The 18,570-nt window shown below is 37.7% G+C and overlaps 2 protein-coding genes across 6 annotated transcripts in view; both read left to right on the forward strand.

The window, feature by feature from the left end:
* Window positions 1–3,002, forward strand: part of PLEKHH2 (pleckstrin homology, MyTH4 and FERM domain containing H2) — a 113,480-nt gene extending 110,478 nt beyond the window's left edge. For all 4 annotated transcript variants that reach the window (XM_068564917.1, XM_068564919.1, XM_068564918.1 and 1 more), the window contains 2 exons: window positions 463–600; window positions 1,856–3,002. In XM_068564917.1, the coding sequence (XP_068421018.1) occupies window positions 463–600; window positions 1,856–2,035 (318 nt within the window). In that variant the 3' untranslated portion in view covers window positions 2,036–3,002. The remainder of the gene's footprint in view (window positions 1–462; window positions 601–1,855) is intronic.
* A 4,307-nt stretch (window positions 3,003–7,309) lies between these two features.
* Window positions 7,310–18,570, forward strand: part of DYNC2LI1 (dynein cytoplasmic 2 light intermediate chain 1) — a 71,524-nt gene continuing 60,263 nt past the window's right edge. For both annotated transcript variants that reach the window (XM_068564116.1, XM_068564115.1), the window contains exons 1-2: window positions 7,310–7,411; window positions 9,298–9,415. In XM_068564116.1, coding sequence (XP_068420217.1) covers window positions 7,404–7,411; window positions 9,298–9,415 — 126 coding nt within the window. In that variant the 5' untranslated portion in view covers window positions 7,310–7,403. The remainder of the gene's footprint in view (window positions 7,412–9,297; window positions 9,416–18,570) is intronic.

Genomic DNA, 18,570 nt, shown 5'->3' on the forward strand with positions numbered 1-18,570 from the left:
GGATGTTCATAACATGTTAAGTTAAAAGAAGCAGAATGTTAAAAAAGAAGTAGTATGCATGATACTGTTTATGTTTACATATATCAAAGTTTATATATCAGGGTGAACTATGTGGATTTGCCAATATTTGACCTTTTTTTACCTTAAAAAGCATCAGTTTCATATGGTTCAACCAGATAGATAGATAGATAGATAGATAGATAGATAGATAGATAGACAGACAGACAGACAGATAGAAATCTTAAGGACAAATACAGTGTAAATGCTATGTAAATAGTTGCTGGTGCACGGCAAGTTCAAGTTTTGCTTTTTGGAACTTTATGGAATTTTAAAAACATATTTTCCATCTGCAGTTGGTTGACCACATCATCATTTTAATGGAGATACATGTTATTAATCATCTCTCATCTTTCTTTGAAAATAAAGATTGTATAACATACTTACTTTTATTTCTCTTTGAAGAGGTTAATAATCAGCTATGTGTACAAGAGTCTAATGACCTTTGGAGGTTGTCAAGATGATTTTATGATAGTCATTAACAATGCACATTCAAAGGACAAACCAACAGAGAAATTACTTTTTGCCATGGCAAAACCCAAGGTGAGTAGAAGGCTTTGTGCTAACTTTTTTATGCTAGTTTTTTCATACTAAAACATGTATTGTGCAAAGAGTAAGTTCCTCATGGGAAAACAGACTACTTACAATCAAACAACCATTGGTCCAAATTCTGGCTTACCTCATCTTTCTAAACCTTGGTTTCTTCATCTAAAAAATGGTATGATGCTATGGTGCTTTTTTTTTTCTGGATTAAGAATAAAATGAAGGAATTGTAAAGTATTTATAGCCCAGTGCCTGGTATACAGAAAGTTCAAAATAAGTGGTCCTGGCATAAGTTGTTATTGTCAGGTACTTTACACACATTACCTTATTTACTTGGAGTAATTCACTTTATAGACTCATTAGTGAGAAGAGTGAGGTTTTAGAATTAAGGCATACTTGTTTCTTTATTATTTTTAGCAAACTGTGTAGTTTTAATGTCTCTAAGTAAAAGCAATAAATAAAAGGGCTGCATTCTAACATGTAACTCTGATTTTAGGAAAAAGAATGAGAAATTAATTTTTCTAAGACTTTGTCTTAAAATTCTCAACTAAAAGAGACTACTTTTTTAGAATTTGAAACTTTAAAAAATGGCATATATGTTTCTTAATTAAATCTATACTTAAGTGAAGTCAGATAGTAAGTGTAGAAGATCATGGCACACTCAGTGCTTTAGTTTAAAGAGTTGATATAATACACTGAATTTCTTATTCATGTATTCACAAATGTGGCTTTAGGATAACTGGTAGAATTGTACTACTGTCACATTTTCTAATATTGCCACTAAATTTGATTTTTTTTTTTTCAAGTATCACTTTCTGCTGGTTTAAGGAATGGGAAAATAGGTCAGTGCCTTGATGGTGCTGAACATGTAAGTACAGTTGACTCTTGAACAACATGGGTATGAACTGCACGGGTCCACTTACGCATGGATTTTTTTTCAGTAGTAAATACTACATTACTACACAATCCATGATTGGTTGAATCCATGGATGTAGAACCGCGGATACAGAGGAACCGTGGCTACAGAGGGGCACTGTAAAGTTATGCACGGATTTTTGACTGCTTAGAGTGTTGGGGCCCCTAACCCCTGTGTTGTTCAAGGATCAACTGTACTGTGCTGCTTGATCTGGTTAAAAGGGAAATCTGGTAGCCCGGGCACTTGCAGATGGAGACCACCCATGGCCAACCCTTCGCTCTCTGTTGGAAGTGATGAGAACTTCTCAGGAGAATAACAATTCCATTTTTCTTGTTTTAGATTCTTGAAATCACTCTTTTGATTGCCAGCTACATAAACAACTTCTATCAGCAGAAGGCAGTTCACCACCTGTCTGCTCCAGCGCTGCTCTCAGCTCGGACCCAGGGTCCTCAAGCCAGGGTGATGGGAAGCCAGCCCCTTCTGTCAAGCAGACCAACCAAAGGCCCCACTTTACTCTGAAAGCTCAGGGGCCTGAACATTCACTCCCTGTCCCCTAACCAATGGCTGCATCAGCTCCAAATAAGTTCATTTACATCCTGGCAGCATGGCACACACACAGTAGTAGTCCATTCTTTAAAAATAGTGAGGGTTACTCTCTTTCACTTGATTCATAAATATTCAAATGAATGCTAGTAATAAGACCTAAACACAGATTTTCCCACGTGCTGATTTTCTCTTAGCTTAACTGGGTTAGAATTTGTCATTTTTTTCCATCACCTTCTCCTTTGCCATCAGACACATCAAGGCTTTTTTCTCTTTTTTAAAAAAATATTCTAACAATCTTTAGAAAGTGAGATTCAAGGGAGTTTTTCCAAACTCTCATTTGGCAAACCAGTTGATTATTTGGAAATGCTCATTGCCAAAAAATTAAGTACTGTAATTAAATGTGCTTTTAATTAATGAGATGGTGTTTAGAAAGAAGTAGAGTATACAGTTTAAGAAACAGCTGCAGGGTGGTGTTGAAGGGTAAATTTTAGAGCAAGTGCAGTGTCTTTTGGCCCTATGAATCATTGTGTGAGAAAACAGGAGCTAGGTAACCAGAACTTCCTATGTGGTTTTAGAAAGTGTACCCTGTCACCTTTTCAGATCACTGGAGTGTAAAACTTAAAATGAGACAGTGATTCCTGACATTCTTTGGCTGTCAACATAACCCAAGTTCTCTGGGATATTGCCCACATTTCATTGCATTGGTGCTGGGTCATCTTGACCTTGCTTTGTTAAGTAATAATATCTATGAAAACAAAGACCATTTTTAAAGCTTTGCCTCATACAGTCCTTTTTAATTATAGTTTGAAAATAAATTCCCAAAAAATATTTTTTAAAAGGAAAGAGAAAGTAACTCTTCTGTCAAAGGAGATAAATTTTAGTTGAAAGAGTCTAGAAACGTATTTACTAGGTTACATAAGTGGTCAGTACATTCCGGTTTGTGTCAAAATAAAGTACTTATTATTCATGATAAAAATGAAACTGTGATAAGACATGAAAATTATATTGCAAAAATGTTTAATTGAAACAGTAATCATGAGTATACTTAATTTTATTTATGTGTAGAATATTTTATATTTATATTTTGGATGTATATTTATCACTCTGTGTATGGTATTTTTTTAACCAATTGGAAAAAAAAAGTTAGCTGCTGAATTAATTTGTTGGCAGAGCCTTCATGTTTTCTTTTTTGCTGCTTTCTCCCTATGGCAATGTACTGTTCTCACAGTAAGCCTTTTAAAAATGTTCCATCCCATGTTAGCATCCTTCGAAAGGACAGAGCCAAGAAATATACTGATCAAGTAAGATTTTGCTTTATTGGTAATGACAAAGGTAAAAAAAACCCATAGAAATAGATTGCCATTTACTATTTCTCCTAAATCTTTTGAACCACAACCACTCACTGGGTAAGCAAATTAATTTTTGAGAATAAATTGGTTACCAGTCTGAGATGACTCTCAGGAGCCTTTTGGCTGGGATACAGTAGTTTCTGAGTTCCCAGAAAACCATGTAATAATCATTAGTTGGTGAGCCACAGGCTTGGCAGAGCTGTTACATATGTGTGAGGACTTTATTCTCAGGCAATAGTTAGTTCACCATCTGGTAAGCCCCCCCAAAATCTAATTTAAACAAGTAGTGAAGGCTTAGCTTAAATGGTAGTACCCTAGACTTGGCATTTATTTTTGATAGAGCAGAGATAAAATATTTTGATGGAAAGAAATCAATTTTCTGTAACTGATGATGTGAAAATTTTATTTTCTGGGAAATTACTTTCATATAGCCATTTAAAAAATTCAAAGTATGTTATTATGATTGGTTACAAGAGAGTAATGTTACATGTTTAATTGTAATATTTGTCTCCTATCATTTTCTTCCCTTTCAATCATAATAAATGATTTACAAAACCCATTTCAAGCATTATCTTTTGAATAATCTTCAAGAAATACCTAATGTTTTCATTGTCAAAGCTGAGGTGTACTACTATTGAAAATGGTAGTTATTACCTCCTTCTCTTGCACTCATGCTTTGTCTTCTGTGTTGCTTTGTTTTATCCATATAAAAGGAAGCTGTTTTGGCAAATTGTAAGTTTCATATGTATGTATGCATATTGACAGATATACAATATGTATAAATCATGGGGTTCTCCCATGATTTCATAATAAGCTCCTTATAGGTAAGTTGATTGGACTGTGTCTAAAATTTTATTTTAAATGCTCTAGATTTCTGTGTGTGTCCTTAAAGTCAAATACTGCCATAGCTTAGAAATGAATTTAACTCTCAATTTACAAGAAAAGTTAGTCACAACTTATAAAGTATTTGCTTGAAAAATGTGTTTATCAGTGGTTGTTTGGACGTTTTTTCCATAGGAAAAAATTACATGGTAGTCAGGTTCCTGTAACAATACTTGTAACCCATAATTGTACTGAAATATAATCCTGAAGAATTAACCACCATGGATAACCATATTTCTCTAGAAAAAGGCTTTAAGTGGTCCTGAGATGCCAAGAACACATTTCACCCATCCACCCACCTCCTAGCTGTCATGGAATTTGGACTTTACTGCAGAGTCTCTGGATTGCAGGGGAGCAAAAGCTTTGGGAATGTGGGGAGTGAGGAAGCAAAAGTGAGTAGCAGGACTAATAAGGTGGAGAAGCTTTTCTGCTAACTGGTTCATGCAGGGACCGCATCTCCTCTCACATTTCCCCCTATTCTCTTTTTCCTAAAGGAAGAAAGGGATTTTATTGCTACAAGAGTACTTCATTTAGCAGGAAATACGCCAATTTCCTCCAGAGAGGGAATGAGTTGATTTTCCTAATTCTTGTTTGAAAAATTCCAGAAAAGGACTCTGACTGGTCCAACTCATGTTAGGTGTTTAACCTCAAACACTCATAATAGTAGAATGCTTAAGTAAATTATTAAAAATCTATATAGTGGAACCTTATGCAGCCATCAAAGCTATGTTTATTATGGGTTTTTAAAAAATTGATATGGGAAAATACATGTTAAAATCAGAATGTTAACAAACTTTACAGTAAAATCTCAACTCTGTGAGAAAAAAGATTGGAATAAAATACATCAACATGTTTAATAGTTGTTACTCCTGGTATTTGCTTATTATACCCTCTTAGTTTTTTCCCTATACTATTTTTTTCTACAATAAGCTTATGTAACTTTGAAAACAAGGAAAAAATATAAAAACTCTCACTTTCTGGGCTATTGTCAATAGCCTCCGTATGGACTTCTAGACTCCAAAGCATCCCTCACATAGCTGCAAAAAATTATCTCATTGAAACAGGTCTAGTCATGGCACACCCCTGTTTGAAATCTTATTTGGTCTCTCATCACCAACACAGTAAAATCCAGACTGCAAGATCCTTCACTGTAGCTCAACCTACCTGTCCAGTTTGCTCTCCCACCTTAGCCCCACCAGGCACTTTATATGCTTCCACCCCAAACTATTCACAGGTCCCCAAATACACTCTGCACACACCTTTATCCTTTTGCATTGTTGCTCATTTCATCCAGCAAGCAGCAAAAAACTGTCTCCTCCTCCATCACCACCATTGAAATCTGTGAGTCTTCTTGGGCTGATTCAGAAGAGGAGCTCAAATCTTTGTATATTTTACCTTGAGAACAATTTTCATCTACCCAGGAAAGTCACTTTCTTCGTCCAAGTATGAAGCCTCAGGAGGCATAAGGGTAGAAAAGGGAGCTCACCTGCTTAATCAGATCAAGGTGAATCAACTGAAGCACTCCTGAATCAGTGCTGGTGATTAGGGCCCAGGCAGATAACCTTCACCTTCCTGGTTACCAGGCTCCCTCCTTCAACCACGTATCCCAGTTACCCAAATCATTATACTTTAAAATGCTAGTACTGTGCCTAGTCCACAGAAAACACCTGGCAAAATGTTAGCTGCCATTATTGTCCATATCAATAGGGCTTCCCAACTAACATGCAAAGGGGTTCTAAAGTTCCAGAACCCAAATCATTGGCGATTCATTACAATTTGTCCCACATCAGTTTGTGAGTTTATAGGCAATGCTGATTCAATGATGGATGTATCAGCCTCACTTGCTACCATCCTTTCTCCATTGAACTTCCCTCCATTACTTCCCTTCCTATGTGCAACTGTAGTCTTCTATGTCTCTAAAATGCACCTACGTGTTGGGAGAATTTTGTCCCCAAAGGTTTTATCTGAAGTGAATGCCTTTTATTTCCTATGAACCATCTGCTTCATTTCCTTGTGTTTCTTTCTTCAAAGTTGCTGATCAGCAGCTTACCTCACCATAATAACAAGTATTAAGCACTTATAATGTTTCAGACACACATAAGTTATGTTTCACATGTATTTATCTCATTTAAAACTCATAATTTCCCCCTGCTTTACAGGATCGGAAACTAAGGCTCAGAGAAATTGAGTTATTTTCCATTGTGGCAATGTGGCAACTTAGCTAGTGTGGCTGAGTCCCGACTTCGATCTAAGTTTGTCTTATTCCAAAGCCCACATTCTTGAACATTACAACATAGAGACTAAGCCAAATGGCAGAACAGTAGAGGAACAGTTTCTCCTTCACTCAATCAGCTCATCTTGGGCTAGAGAGCCTGGGTCAGCATTCAAAACAGATCAAGTACTGTCACTGCCATGAATGTTTCACCAACTCCTTGAGGCATAATTAGTCACTTGTTCTAATATAAATTGTTTGTACCTCTCTGCAATAGCTTATATCTCTGGCTTCCTTTGGGTTATTATAATTAGTTGTGTATGTCATATTGTAATGATTTTTTTATTGATTTGGAGATAAAGTAAATGAAGTGTTATGGAGATGCATTTGCTTTATTAACTTATTAATAAATGATGTGCTATTGCATAAAACCTGAAACAACCAAACAAGCAGAAAGTTGGAAAATACTAAAATCGTAAATATTCTTTGCCTCTAGTAAATCACTAGAGAACAGCTCAGGAGATTGTTTCGTTCTCCATTCCCAATTCACTGCTACTGGGGAGAGAAAAGTAATTGAAGAGAGAGAGACCCCTGGCATATAAATAGTCGGTACTCAGGAGAATACTTTTTTAATACAAGAACACTTCCAGCCCAGAGTTTTTAGGTCCCAGATTTATTACCACTTGTCGCCTCTCTCTCCCACCCTAACGGATAAAGCTGAGAGGCGCGAAAAGAACGCCGAAAACTACATTTCCCATGATGCCCCTCTTCTGCACGCAACCTTTACTTGTGACGTCGCTACCATAGCAACCCAAGAGCCTCGCGTAGAGCTCGCGGTCCAGCTGATTCTAGGCTGGGCCCTGCGCGGAGACCACGACACTGGGGCGGCCGAGCCACGATGCCCAGGTATCCCTGCAACCCTGCTTGCGCCTGGCTTATGCTCCCCTCGAGAGCCTCCCTTCTTTCCCAACCCAGCCAGGAAGGGGTGGAGATGGGGGGAGGGGTGGAGGGAGAGGCCGCTGCGGGTATATTTGGGGAGAGGAGATCCTCGCGCGACCCGTTGGTGGAAGAAAATTGTGAGTTCGTCCTCTTTGCAGTTCCTGTCTTGTTGGTCAAGGATCCGTAGGCACTATCCTTGAGAGTGTGGATTCTGCCGAAAACAAGTAGAAAAGTTCCCCAGGTGGAAAAGTTAAGAGATTTTGAAAGATAATTCAACTCCAGTTATTCACTTTTTCAATAAGAGTTTCTCGAGGGTTAGGGAATGTTCTAGGAACAGGGTTTCAGGCGGTGAGCCAGACCACAAGCCACTTCCTCAGGGACCTCGGCTCCGGGTGCAGGGGTTCACGACAACAATAAAGGAGCCTAACTTGTGAAGGCACTGTGAAGAATGTAAGGTCATATTTAAACGGGCAGCAGGGGTGGGGGTGGGATTTTAATCACCTATCAAATACATTTTAGCTCTTCAATTCTATGATGTCTATTTTAGTTGTTTGTTCTCAAGGTCATACCTAAACCTTCTCTAAACAACTTATAAGGACATCGGGAGAGAGGAGTCCTGGAGTCCATCACAGAGCAGGAAAGTCTGTTTTTCTCACATGGTGGATGGGCGGTGTGATCTCTGTTTAGTTGATGAGCCTTAAGCTTCGCATCACGGTTTAATTGGTTACAACACATCCTTCTCTCTTTTCTGCTGGGAACTTGGAAAGAAGATAATCACATTATGAAGAAATAGTGTGTAATTGAAGAGCAAACAGGCCCGGACTGAGTTCTTAGGGGCTCACCTGTGAAATAAATGTGTGAATTTTAGTGCAGACATTTAGGGACACCTGTTTTGATCTTTTCTAACCCCTTTTTTTTCATTCCTGGTTCTTGAATAATAATGATTATAAACACTCACTGATTTTAGGTGATTATGTATAGGCCAGGCCCTAACCTAAATGAATTATTACATTTGAACAGTCATGGCAATCCTATGATGTTGGTATTCTTTTTTATCAGCATCTTAGAGGTGAAGAAACAGGTAAGCCTGGGGACTAGCACAGAAGCTTTCATATATTAGGTGCTCAAGAAATACTCGTTGACTTAATAAAGGAATGAAGGATCCAGAGAGGTCAGGTAATTTGCTCAAGTTGGCATACTCTATGTAGAAAGTAGTAGATTCGAGCTTGTAACACATCAAATCTTTCTCATGTTTTTTTAGTTCAATACTCCATAATTCATTTAGGCTTTATTTTTTAAAAAAATGATATAATCTTACTTGTATAAAATTATATGAGTGTGTAGAGAGATAAATGAAAAGATGATTTTCAAAAGTGATTTTAGGTGATTTTCCCCCTTTTTTATATTTTAAAAAAGGAATCTTGAGCCAAAAAATATATAATTTAAAAAACAAAGCCAAAAACTATTTCAGGGGGCAAAGATTATGTGGTACACTGGCTTTACACATTCCCCTCTTTTCCTAGATGTTGGTGGTTTTCAAGTTGTGCATTTCCAAAAGTCATTGTACATTCATGTGTGTCTGAGACACTCACAGCTTTCAGCCTTGTCTGGAAGCCCCCAAATCAGACAATCTCAAATCCTGGCAATAAAGACTCTGCTTATCATTTTCCGCTTCAATCCTAGTACAAAGAGAATGACTAATCCTCTGAAGTTTTACCAGTAAATTGTCCCCCCCAAAATAATGTTGATTTGTTTTATAAATCTGACTGAAATAAAATTTCTTTGGGCTGGAAAGAAATTTTTGAAAGGATTCTTTTTTGTTTCCCTGAATTTTGGTTTTCTGCCTCATATAGTGAAACTCTCTGGGAAATCGCAAAAGCTGAAGTGGAAAAACGGGGAAGTAATGGAAGTGAAGGCGATGGAGTTGAAACTGGAGAAAAGTCTGTTTTCTTCATTGGCAGTAAAAACGGGGTAATGCATTTTTTCCTACTTTTTTTTCCCCAAGTATTGTAATGATTTAACAACCAGTGGCAAAATTTATTGTAATACTTTGATAAAAATTTAGGTACTTCAACCCTTTAACCAGATGACCAATCTCCGGCCTGCTGGTTACTTTGGATCTGGTTGGGCCCTGCTCACGGGTGGGTAGGGACTAACAGCCAGCCTTTCTCTTCTTGTCAAGCGGTGTGTCCTGACCTGGGCCACAGCAGCCCAGAAGAAGGGGCATGTGTTTCTGACTAGACAGCCCAGAGGAGTTATCTTTTCCCAGTTTGCACAAAGTCACCATAAATATTGATACTATTCCAATGGTCATATTTATAGGTAACTTGTACAGCTGAAACAAGCATATAGGTAATAAAAACATGAACCATATAGCGTATAATACGTTTAACTTTCACTGTCTTAAACTAGTGTCACAGAAATGGAAGGAACCTTGAAGATATCTACTCTTCTTTTTTTTAAAGGCGATATACTGGGTTTTTTAAAAATAAATATATTTATTTTATTTATTTTTGGCTGCATTGGGTCTTTGTTGCTGTGTGTGGGCTTTCTCTAGTTGCAGTGAGTGGGGACTACTCTTCGTTGTGGTGCACGGGCTTCTCGTTGTAGTGCATGGGCTTCCCATTGCAGTGGCTTCTCTTGTTGTGGAGCACGGGGCTCTAGAGCACAGCCTCAGTAGTTGTGGCGCACGGGCTCAGTAGTTGTGGCTCGCGGGCTCTAGAGCACAGGCTCAGTAGTTGTGGCGCATGGGCTTAACTGCTCCGCGGCATGTGGGATCTTCCCGGACCACGGCTCAAACCCGTGTCCCCTGCATTGGCAGGCAGATTCTTAACCACTGTGCCACCAGGGAAGCCCTAGTCTACTCTTCTGCAATAGGGATTCTTACTCTGGGATCCATGGAGGTACTTCTTGGGGTCTGTGAACTCCCTAGAAATGTTTGCAGAATTGTGTGTGATTGTGCACTGGTGCTTTTTTTTATGAGAAATTAGATTCCCCCAGGGTTCTAGTCACTGTAAACAGTGGTTGTATGGTCTAAGTTTGAGTATTTCCAACAATGGGGGTGTTCTCTTTTACAAGGCAGGCTGTTTCCATTTTTGTTTCTAGAAAATCCTAGTTACAAAGCCTAGTTGCTGGAAAATTGCAATCTGTTTCATTGTAACTTCCACCCCTTGGTCTGAATTCTGACCTGTAAAAGTATGCGAGTAAGTCTAATTTTACTCTTCTACTTGTTAAACCTTCAAATATTTAAAAATTGCCCTTCAAATAGTTCTGGCAACCACCTTGTCTCCCTGAGTCTTTCTGTTTCGGCTTTAACGTTTCTTTCAGCCATGCCTCTGTGTCAGGGACTCTATATCAGTCAGTCATGGATTGTCTTATCTGCTGTGATTCTAATGTGTATTTCTCAGGATGGAACAGAATTTTTGAAGTTTTCCTTAACAACTGTAGAAGGTTTAGACACTGTTCGTGTCATGGACTCTACACGTCATGGATTATCTATCTGTCATGATCCTAGTAACTCAACTGGAATTATTCTAGTGTGAAATTCTCAGGATAAAACAGAATTTATCAGGTTTTGTTTACCTACTGTCAACTAGAGCAGGTCTGCCAGCTTCTCTGTTGCCGGATGCCGTGTTCCTGTTATTGTACAGAAAAATATTAGTAATCACATAACCCTGCTCACTAAGTTTGAGCTTGGGATCTGCAAGCCTTTTTCATTTATGATGTTGTTTTGTCGTTAATTTTATTAGATTGGATCTTTTGTTACAGTCTGTTTTTATTGTCATCTTAAATTACTTTTATTAAAGTAATTCATGTATGTGGTTTAAGAGCTTAAAGACTATCAAAAGATAAATGAACTTACTTACAAAACAGAAATAGACTCACAGACATAGAGAACAAACTTATGCAGACTTCCCTGGCGGTCCAGTGTTTAAGACTTCTCCTTCCAGGGCAGCGGGGAGCTAGTTCGATCCCTAATCCGGAGCTAAGATTCCACATGCCTCGCGGGCAAAAAACCAAAACGTAAGACAGAAGCAATATTGTAACAAATTCAATAAAGACTTTAAAAATGGTCCACATCAAAAAAATCTTAAAAAGAAAAAAAAAAGAAAACAACTTATGGTTACTAAAGTGGATAGTGGTAGGAGGGGGGATAAATTAGGAGTTTAGGATTAACATATACGTTCTACTATATATAAAATAGATAACCAACAAGGACCTATTGTATAGCACAGGGAACTATACTCAATATCTTATAATAACCTATAATGGAAAAGAATCTGGAAAAAAGACATGATTTTCTTCTTTCCTTGATATTTTAATACTGCATTAATTTGTCATAATCAAAAAAATCATTTGGTCATCTCAGTAGATTAGAAAAACATTCAATAAAATTCAACACCTGGGGCAACTAACTTACTTTTAGCAAACTAGGAATAGAAAAGAAACTTCTTAATCTGATATAGACTATTACTAAAGTATCTCCATCAAATGATGTACCATAATTGATTTAACACATTTTGCCTACTTCTGGATATTTGGACTCTCTCCTCTTTGTTTTATTCAACAATTATAATTTATGCTATGATGAACATCTTTGTGCATGTTGATCAAGTTGCTTAATCTCTCTGTGTCTGTTTCCTCATGTATAAGATGAAAATAAAATACACCTACCTTAAAAAAAAAAGATTAACAAAGGTACATAAAGTAAAATAACAAATCTCTCCGCATCATTCAGAATCTCTCCTCAAAGCCACCATTTTAATATCTTTTACTGTTTCTTCTGTAATTTACTTCTGTATTTCTGAATAATGTGCTTATGGGCTGTTTCCAGACTTTCAATATTATACACTATCTGTTGAATTTCTGGTAATAGTAGAAGAGTATTTACTTCCCCATCTCTCTCAAACGCCCACTTCTAGTAATATCATTGCTATTATCATGTTGGGCTGAATCAATATTCAGTGTTAGTTTATTTTATTATAAGTGTCTAAATCATTTTTGCTGGTGTGCCAAGTGCAGAACTGTGATTATGTTTCCTTTCTCAAGTAACTTTTTCCTGAAGTTTAAAACTTCTTTGTTTTTTATTTGCCTAGTTTTTATATGTACCTTAGTTTTTATATGCATTAGTTATCTATTGCTACATAATAAATTACCTCAAAACTTATCTCAAAAGCTTTTAAAACAACAAACATTATCTCACCCAGTTTCTGAGGGTCTGGACTCTGAGAGCACCTTAGTTTGGTGGTTCTGGCTTAAGAATTTTTATAAAGTTGTAGTCAAGATGTCATCTGGGACTAAAGTTATTTCTCGGCTCGACTGAACTGGAGAATCAGTTTCCAGGCTCCTCAACATGGTTGCTGGCAAGAGGCATCAGTTCCTTGCTGGCTCTTGGCCAGAGGCTTTAGTTCTTTGCCATGTGGACCTCTCACCAAGGCTGCATACAGTATGGCAGCTTGCTTCCTCCAGAGTGAGAGATCAAAAGTGAGAGGTTACCTGAGACAGAGGCTACAGTCTTTTATAACCTAATTTTGGAAGCGACATGCCATCACTTCTGCTATATGCTGTTGGTCAAAAAGAGCAGTGCAGTGTGTGAGGGACTACAGATGGGTGTGAATACCAGGAGGTGGGGCTCATTTGGGACCATCCCTTTTTAAAAAATTTTTATTTTATATTGGAGTATAGTTGATTTACAATGTTGTGTTAGTTTCAGGTGTACAGCAAAGTGATTCAGTTATACATATACATACATCCATTCTTTTTCAGATTCTTTTCCCACATAGGTTATTACAGAATATTGAGTAGAGGTACCTGTGCTATACAGTAGGTCCTTGTTGATTATTTTAAATATAGTAGTGTGTTTATGTTAATCCCAAACTCCTAATTTATCCCTCCTGCCATCTTTCCCCTTTGGTAACAATAAGTTTGTTTTTGAAAACTGTGAGTCTGTTTCTGTTTTGTAAATAAGTTCATTTGTATCATTTTTTTTAGATTCCACATATAAGTGATAGCATATGATATTTGTCTTTGTCTGACTTACTTCACTTAGTATAATAATCTCCAAGTCCATCCATGTTGCTGCAAATGGCATTATTTCATTCTTTTTTATGGCTGAGTAATAGTCCATTGTATATATGTACCACATCTTCTTTATCCATTCCTCTGTCGATGGACATTTAGGTTGCTTCCATGTCTTGGCATGAACATCATAAATAGTGCTGCGTGAACATCAGGTTGCATGTATCTTTTCAAATTATGGTTTTCTCCAGATATATGCCCAGGAGTGGGATTGCTAGATTGTATGGTAGCTCTATTTTAGTTTGTTAAGGAACCTCCATACTGTTCTCCATAGTGGTTGTACCAATTTATATTCCCACCAAAGGTGTAGGAGGGTTCCCTTTTCTCCACACCCTTTCCAGCACTTATTGTTTGTAGACTTTTTGATGATGGCCATTCTGACCGGAGTGAGGTGATACCTCATTGTAGTTTTGGTTTGTATTTCTCTAATAATTAGTGATGTTGAGCATCTTTTTATGTGCTTTTGGCCATCTGTATGTCTTCTTTGGTGAAATATCTATTTAGGTCTTCTGCCCATTTTTTGATTGGGTTTGTTTGGTTTTTTTTGATATTGAGCTATTTGTATATTTTGGAGAGTCATTCCTTGTCATTCACATCATTTGCAAATATTTTCTCCCATTCTGAGAGTTGCCTTTTCATTTTGTTTACAGTTTACTTTGCTTTGCAAAAGCTTTTAAGTTTACTTAGTTCCCATTTGTTATTTTCATTACTCTAGGAGGTGGATCTAGAAGTGTTTTGCCTACGTTTCCCTCTAAGAGTTTTATAGTATCTGGCCTTACATTTAGGTCTTTAATCCATTTTTAGTTTATTTTTGTGTGTGGTGTTAGAGAATGTTCTAATTTCATTCTTTCATGTATAGCTGTCCAGTTTTCCCAGCACCACTTACTGAAGGGACTGTCTTTTCTTTATTGTATGTTCTTGCCTCCTTTGTTGTAGATTAATTGACCATAGGTGCGTGGGTTTGTTTCTGGGCTTTCTATCCTGTTCCATTGATCTATATTTCTGTAGGAGCCTTATTCCTCCGGCTCTTTTTTTCTTTCTCAGGATTGCTTTGGCTATTCGGGGTCTTTTGTGTTTCCATACAAATTTTAATTTTTTTTGTTCTAGTTCTGTGAAAAGTGCCATTGGTAATTTGATAGGGATTATATTGAGTCTGTAGATTGCCTTGGGTAGTAAAGTCATTTTGACAGTATTGATTCTTCCAGTCCAAGAACATGGTATATCCTCTCCATCTGTTTGTGTCATCTTCAATTTCTTTCATCAGCATCTTACACTTTTCAGAGTACAAGTCTTTTGCCTTCTTAGGTAGGTTTATTCTTAAGTATTTTATTCTTCTTGATGTGATGGTAAATGGGATTGTTTCTTTAATTTCTCTTTCTGATCTTTCGTTGTTAGTGTATAGAAATGCAACAGATTTCTGTGTATTAATTTTGTTTTCTGCAACTTTACTGAATTCATTGATGAGCTCTAGTAGTTTTCTGGTAGCATCTTTAGGATTTTCTATGTGTAGTATCATGTCATCTGCAAACAGTTTTTTTGCAGTTGTCATCTGCAAACGGTTTTTTTGCAGTTGTCATCTGCAGACGGTTTTACTTCTTCTTTTGCAGTTTGGATTCCTTTTATTTCTTTTTCTTCTCTGATTGTCATGGCTAGGACTTCCAGAACTATGTTGAATAAAAGTGGTGAGAGTGGACATCCTTGTCTAGTTCCTGATCTTAGAGGAAATGCTTTCAGCTTTTCACAGTTGAGTAGTATGTTAGCTGTGGGTTTGTCATGTATGACCTTTATTATGTTGAGGTAGGTTCCCTCTATGCCCACTTTCTGGAGAGTTTTTATCATAAATGGGTGTTGATTTTTATCAAAAGCTTTTTCTGCATCTATTAAGATGATCATATGGTTTTTATTCTTCAATTTGTTAATGTGGTGTATCACACTGACCGATTTGTGGGTACTGAAAAATCATTGCATCCCTGGGATAAATCCTACTTTCATGATCATGGTGTATGATCCTTTTAATGTGTTGTTGGATTCTGTTTGCTAGTATTTTGTTGAGGATCTTTGCATCTATATTCATCAGTGATATTGGTCTGTAATTTTCTTTTTTTGTAGTATCTTTGTCTGGTTTTGGTATCAGGGTGATGGTGGCCTCATAGAATGAGTTTGGGAGTTTTCCTTCCTCTACAATTTTTGGAAGAGCTTGAGAAGGATGGGTGTTAGCTCTTCTCTAAATGTTTGATAGAATTCACCTGTGAAGCCATCTGGTCCTGGACTTCTGTTTGTTGGAAGATTTTTTTTTTTTATAACTTTTTAATGTGATTTTTAAAATTTATTTATTTATTTAATTTATTTATTTTTGGCTGCATTGGGTCTTCCTTGCTGTGCGCGTGCTTTCTCTAGTTGCGGCGAGAGGGGGCTACTCTTCGTTGCTGTGCACGGGCTTCTCATTGCGGTGGATTCTCTGGTTGTGGAGCACGGGCTCTAGTCACGCAAGCTTCAGTAGTTGTTGCTTGTGGGCTACAGAGCGCAGGCTCAGTAGTTGTGGCACCCAGGCTTTGTTGCTCCATGGCATGTGGGAACCTCCCGGACCAGGGCTCAAACCCGGTCCCCTGCATTGGCAGGTGGATTCTTAACCACTGCACCACCAGGGAAGCCCTTGTTGGAAGAATTTTAATCACAGTTTCAATTTCATTACTTGTGATTGGTCTGTTCATATTTTCTATTTCTTCCTCGTTCAGTCTTTTTTTTTTTTTTTAAATATTTATTTATTTATTTGGCTGCGCTGGGTCTTAGTTGCAGCACACGGGATCTTTTTTTTTTTTTTTTTTTAACTTTTTTTGGGTTTATTTATTTATTTAATTTATTTATCTATGGCTGTGTTGGGTCTTCGTTTCTGTGCGAGGGCTTTCTCTAGTTGTGGCAAGTGGGGGCCACTCTTCATCGCGGTGCGCGGGCCTCTCATTATCGCAGCCTCTCTTGTTGCGGAGCACAGGCTCCAGACGCGCAGGCTCAGTAATTGTGGCTCACGGGCCTAGTTGCTCCGCGGCATGTGGGATCTTCCCAGACCAGGGCTCGAACCCGTGTCCCCTGCATTGGCAGGCAGATTCTCAACCACTGTGCCACCTGGGAAGGCCCCCTCGTTCAGTCTTTGAAGGTTATACTTTTCTAAGAATTTGTCCATTTCTTCCAGGTTGTCCATTTTATTGGCATAGAGTTGCTTGTAGAAGTCTCTTAGGATGCTTTGTATTTCTGCAGTGTCTGTTGTAACTTCTCCTTTTTCATTTCTAATTTTATTGATTGGAGTCCTCTCCCTCTTTTTCTTGATGAGTCTGGCTAATGGTTTATCAATTTTGTTTATCTTCTCAAAGAACCAGCTTTTAGTTTTATTGATCTTTGCTACTGTTTTCTTTGTTTCTATTTCATTTATTTCTGCTCTGATCTTTCCCATGTTAGGGAAATTTTCCACTAATCTCTTCAAATATTTTCTTGGGTCCTTTCTCTCTCTCTTCTCCTTCTGGGACCCCTATAACGTGAATGTTGTTGTGTTTAATGTTGTCCCAGAGGACTCTTAGGCTGTCTTCATTTCTTTTCATTCTTTTTTCTTTATTCTGTTCCGCAGCAGTGAATTCCACCATTCTGTCTTCCAGATCACTTACCCGTTCTTGTGCCTCAGTTATTCTGCTATTGATTCCTTCTAGTGTATTTTTCATTTCAGTTATTGTATTGTTCATCTCTGTTTGTTCTTTAATTCTTCTAGATCTTTGTTAAACATTTCTTGCATCTTCTCGATCTTTGCCTCCATTCTTTTTCCGAGGTCCTGAATCATCTTCACTATCATTATTCCGAATTCTCTTTCTGGAAGATTGCCTATCTCCGTTTCATTTAGTTGTTTTTCTGGGGTTTTATCTTGTTCCTTCATCTGGTACATAGCCCTCTGCCTTTTCATCTTGTCTATTTTTCTGTGAATGTGGTTTTTGTTCCACAGGCTGCAGGATTGTAGTTCTTCTTGCTTCTGCTGTCTGCCCTCTCCCATAGGTTTTGGATCATCATGTTTTTTTTGTTTTTTGGTTTTTTTTTTAAATTAATTAATTAATTAATTTTATTTTATTTTTTTGGCTGTGTTGGGTCTTCGTTTCTTTGCAAGGGCTTTCTCTAGTTGTGGCAAGCAGGGGCCACTCTTCATCGCGGTGCGCGGGCCTCTCACTGTCGCGGCCTCTCTTGTTGCGGAGCACAGGCTCCAGACGCGCAGGCTCAGTAGTTGTGGCTCACGGGCCTAGCCGCTCCGCGGCATGTGGGATCTTCCTGGACTGGGGCACGAACCCGTGTCCCCTGCATTAGCAGGCGGACTCCCAACCACTGCGCCACCAGGGAAGCCCGGATCATCATGTTTTCATTTTCATTTGTCTCTAGATATTTTTTTATTTGTTCTTTGATTTCTTCAGTGATCCATTGGTTGTTTAGTAACATATTGTTTAGCCTCCATGTGTTTGTGTTTTTTACAGTTTTTTTCTTGTAGTCGATTTCTAAGCTCATAATGTTGTGGTCAGGAGAGATGCTTGATATGATTTCAGTTTTCTTAAATTTACTGAGGCTTGCTTTGTGGCCCAGCATGTGATCTATCCTGGAGAATGTTCCATGTGCACTTGAGAAGAATGTGTATTCTGCTGCTTTCAGATGGAATGTTCTGTAAATATCAATTAAGTCCATCTGATCTAGGGTATCATTTAAGGCCTGTGTTTCCTTATTGATTTTCTGTCTGGATGACCTGTCCATTGATGTAATTGGGATGTTAAAGTCCCTCACTATTGGGGACTGTGACTGTCAATTTGTCTTTTTATGGCTGTTAGTATTTGTCTTATATATTGAGGTACTCCTTTGTTGGGTGCATATATATAAACAATTGTTATATCTCCTTCTTGGATTTTTAAAAAAAATTTATTGGAGTATAGTTGATTTACAGTGTTATGTTAGTTTCAGGTGTACAGCAAATTAATTCAGTTATACATATATATATATATATATTCATTCTTTTTTAGATTCTTTTCTCATAT

This window comes from Eschrichtius robustus, chromosome 15 (assembly GCF_028021215.1).
Source record: "Eschrichtius robustus isolate mEscRob2 chromosome 15, mEscRob2.pri, whole genome shotgun sequence".
Classification (NCBI taxonomy): domain Eukaryota; kingdom Metazoa; phylum Chordata; class Mammalia; order Artiodactyla; family Eschrichtiidae; genus Eschrichtius; species Eschrichtius robustus.